This window comes from Stegastes partitus, unplaced genomic scaffold, assembly GCF_000690725.1.
Source record: "Stegastes partitus isolate 25-593 unplaced genomic scaffold, Stegastes_partitus-1.0.2 Scaffold1474, whole genome shotgun sequence".
Taxonomy (NCBI): domain Eukaryota; kingdom Metazoa; phylum Chordata; class Actinopteri; family Pomacentridae; genus Stegastes; species Stegastes partitus.
Window position 1 is genome coordinate 146,803 of NW_007579205.1, and position 4,454 is coordinate 151,256.

At 40.2% G+C, this 4,454-nt stretch overlaps 1 protein-coding gene across 1 annotated transcript in view; it reads left to right on the forward strand.

The window, feature by feature from the left end:
* The window catches only part of LOC103370729 (AF4/FMR2 family member 2), a gene marked incomplete at both ends in the record, with an annotated part of 152,514 nt that overhangs the window by 113,160 nt on the left and 34,900 nt on the right, over positions 1-4,454 (forward strand). Inside the window, one exon of the mRNA XM_008299866.1 lies at positions 4,233-4,350. Coding sequence (XP_008298088.1) covers positions 4,233-4,350 — 118 coding nt within the window. The remainder of the gene's footprint in view (positions 1-4,232; positions 4,351-4,454) is intronic.

Below are 4,454 nucleotides of genomic sequence, written 5' to 3' on the forward strand. Positions count from 1 at the left end.
GTGTGTGTGTGTGTGTGTGTGTGTGTGTGTGTGTGTGTGTGTGTGTGTGTGTGTGTGTGTGTGTGTGTGTGTGTGTTGCCTGAGGAACAGTTGATGGATTTGCTGCTTGACTGCTCACACAGATTGGTGCCTGCTGTGATGGCAGCCTTGAACTGAAATTACGTGCACACTCACACTCGCGCACACACACACACACACACACACACACAAAGGCAACTACACATAATTGCAATTTCTATGTGCGCAAGTGCATTTGTGTGTGTTCTTAAGTCGGGACGAGCGGTTGTGTGTTGCCTCCAGGAGGCCATTTAAAGCACTGTGGAGGGGTGGATGAACACAAGGCCGAGCCGGAGCACCAGAGAGGATGAGACAATCGAACGGGTTCAAAACGCAGTGTTTATGCCTTTATTAATAGACGTTTTATTACATTCTCCGTCATTTTTTTTTTAGTGAATGAGCTACAAGGCGTTTGACCTCTTTGATTGTTTTCTTTTCTCAACGTTGAGATGAAATCGTAACCGAGCAGAAAAACAAGATTTAATTTATACAGTTTAGAGAGTTTAGTTGCTGTTTTCTGAAGAGCTTGATGTTATGTTGCTCTAATTGCGGTGGTAGGAGGAGATTATGAATTACCTTGGTCTTGCTTTATTAACAGAAGATTCCCCCTCCTCCTCCTCATCCTCATCCTCGTAGTGCGTAAATGAGAGTGATGTGCTGTTGTGGAAGCTCTGGTGAAGATCTGCCAACTGTGCGTCTATATGAGGAGGAGGAAGGCTGACATTTACTGAAACTCCACCATAAGAATGAACAATAAACACCGAGGCCTTCGTGAGGTAACTTCAGGTCTAACTGGGAGTTTTCAGGGCTGTGGTTCCTCCATGGCTGCATCGCCGTGGTAACCTACGGTGCACAGATATGACAGACAAAGATGCTGAGTGACGTGAACTCGAGTTTTTCATCCTTTTTTTCCCCTTTTCTGTCGAGTGCAAGAAACTGCAAAGTAATTGAATTTTTCTATAGGCCTTTGTATTATCCTAAAGCAGGAGACTGACAAAGCACTAAAGCCTTGCACTTGTTGACCTTATGAGATTTGCAGTAAGCCCACATGCAAGTTGGAATTATTATGTTTTTAATATACTCTAAAAAGTGTTTAGCACCACAAGGGCTGCAGCTGAGAGGATAAGGCTAAAACTGCCTCACATGCCGTATAAAAGGCTGCATCTAAGCGAAAACTGTAATGGAATACACGATTGTAGCCCAAATACAGTCCGATCTGCTGCTGCCGTGGCGACGGGACAGTGATGCTGATAAGACTGTTGACTTACTTTCTCACAGTCTGCAGTTTCTCAGCCCATTTCCTCTCTGACTGAGGCCTGGACGGGACGCACTGCTCAAAGCTTGCTCCTCTAAAGCTCAGGACAAAGTTGTGGTTCTCATTTCAGCCTCATTTTAGTTTGGATTCTCGTATTTTTCTCCTAAAATTCACTAAAAGGTGAGATGACACAAGAGGAGGACAATTAACAACAGGAGACTTGAGACTTAAAGGACACAATTCCTCACCTCGACTAACATATAACTCAGTTCAGTATATATATACATACAGCGCCCTCCATAATTATCGGTTAAGATGTGTTGAAAGCCTTAAAATAAATTCCATTTTTATTGCAGACTCTCACGCTGAAAATTGTAGAAAAATTTAACCTTTGGCTCAAATGAATTGTTGGCAAAAGGCGGTTGTACAAAGTATTAACATCAAGGGTGCTGATAATTGTGGCTCACATGATTTGATGTCAAAGAATTATTCTTTAATGTGGGATTTTTTTCACACTGAATAAATGCACTTGAGTTAAAGGTTGAACTTTCCTCTTTTTTTTCATTGTGGTCCCATATTATTTAGAAAGAAACAGAATTTACTAGAAGCTTAAAAACACATCTTAAACATAATAATTATGGAGGGCGCTGTGTATATATATATATAAAAGATATGAGACAGAGTCAGACAAAATCAAAACTAAAACAAGGCTGAAATGAGAATCATAATTTTGTCTCCCGAGCTCAGTAAGATTCTCTTTCGGGAGCAGCTGTTTGGCTTTCTACTGGTTATATATTTCTTAATTCCTCGTGTTGGTTTATGATCATAGTTTGTTGTTCTTGTGAGGAACAGGCAGCTCTCGTGTCCACGCTGGGTTATCTAAGGCCAACGTCGGCTCTTTTAGGTGAACATGCTGGCAGCAGCCTTCAGAGCTCTGGGTGGACTGAACAAGGTTGGATGTGACGTGTTTGGTTTAGTTAAGCCACATAAAGGTTAGAGCTCATCCTGTTCCTGCTGCGTAGTCCAGGTCTGTCTCTGATGGATCACTTCCATAACAGCAGCTTCACTGAGACTGTACTCAATTAGCATGACAGACATCCATCATTAATTAGCTTATTTAATCATCATTATTATTAGTTTTATTGGATTTTATTTCATTTAGTTTAAACAGTTTGATTGTCATACCACGACTCATTTCCTGTTTTGTCTCATTCAATTTTGTTGTTCTGGTGTGTATTGGTTTCTAACTATATGTTTCATCTATTGCTTGTTTAAAAAGCACTATCCAGCCAAAGTTTGACTGATAAATACGCCGACAGCAGACGTCCAGCTGTCTACTTACCGCTCTGTAGAAATGGCAGACCAACATCCGAGCTCACAGCTTATCTCAATCAAACCGAGGAGCTACAACCTCGACACCGAAGCCGGAGAACAAATCAGAGGAAGAGAAGAAGCCGTGACCCATCGGACACCTTAAATAACCTCGACACTGACTGAGGCTGTAACTGGCAGGATGAGTCAGAAAAGACTTCAGGGCTTCATTTAAGAGCAGCGAAGGAAACGTCTCAGCAAACACTCAGGCTGGCTCATTGGTGTTAATATAAACAGCAATCCGTCAGGGTGTAGTTGAGCTTATTAGAGGAGTTTTCAAGCAGGTATCCGTACATGCAGGGATGGAATGTAACTAAGTATATTTACTCTTTACTTTGAAGTACCGTAGTTGAGTATTTTCTTCACACGTCACAGGGAAATACTGTACTTTGTATTTCACTACATTTAACTGACAGCTTCAGTTGCTTTACAAACTGGAATGTTTTCACACAAACCATATTAAGGACTTATAAAATAAATTGTTTTGTTATAAATTAAACCACCGGACTGTTCAAACAAGTACAGCTGAAACAATTAGTTAATTAAACAGTTTGACAGTCACATCTGATTGCATTTCTCACTATTTTTAGAACGTTAAACAGTCGATAGATTGATGGAGAAAACAATTAGCAGATCAGGAAAATAGTCATTAATTGCATTTGGATACAAAATCATTCAAAATAAGCTCCACTTCAACCAACTACAGGAGTAAAACCCTCCTTGTACGTTCATGCATGTCAAATAATTTGATCTGTAGCAGTCAGAGGTGACGTTTCTCTGCTTGTGTGGTTTGACTTTTAATCATATAATCGTACATTTTTGTGATGATACTGAAATACTTTGACTTCAGTGTTTTCCAGCCAGACAGAGTACTTTTACATTGTGGTATTAGTATCTTTAGTTAAGAAAATACTGTAAATATTTATGGATATAGATATATTTACATAATGAGAGTAAATATAAGACCTATTTGCATTGTGTGTGTCCAAATTTAGTGCAAGTAAGGAAATAATTTTCCCTCCAAAGTTGACAGTGAAAAGTCAGGACAGGTTTGAGTTTTTGTGCAGCAGAAAAATTAATTTAGAGTTGACTTTGTAGAAAGTTTGGAATCAATAAAGCTGAATGGAGGACTTTAGGATTAAACACCTCAGGTAGCCAACAGCTAATATTCTGGAATTTTATAGTGTTAGACAGTAAGTATGGCTGGTGTAGACTTTTTGTTTGTGGATTATTTCTTAAAGATAAAGTAGACCATCGTCTGCATAAACGTTAATTTTGTGGTCTGATTAGTTTCAATTCATTGGTTTTTTGTTATTGTTTCTTTTTCATTATTATTATTATTATTATTGTTGTGCTACCAGGTGGCTCATGTAAAACATCAAAAAGCAAGGCAGCGAGTCAATGTCCCTGTCCGGCACCATAAAAAATGCGAGGCTTTGAGGTGAAGCCTTTCGGTGACGGCGTCCATCAGTGAACTCCCTCAGCGCGCAGCGGACCGGCTTTGGTTTTGTTAGATTGTGACATGTTGATTCTCTTCTTTCTGTTTCAGTGGTGCATCAGGGAGCAGCAGTGAATCAGAGAGCAGCTCAGAGTCTGACACGGACGAGTCAGAAAGCAGCTCCAGTGACAGCGAGTATAATCAGGCCTCCCGCACAAACACTCCAGAGGTACGACGACAACCGTGTGTGTGTCTGTGTTTGTGTACAGATGGATTTTACCAGATACCGAGTGCACACAGTGTCTAGGAATGGTTGACTTAAAGTTGTTAAAT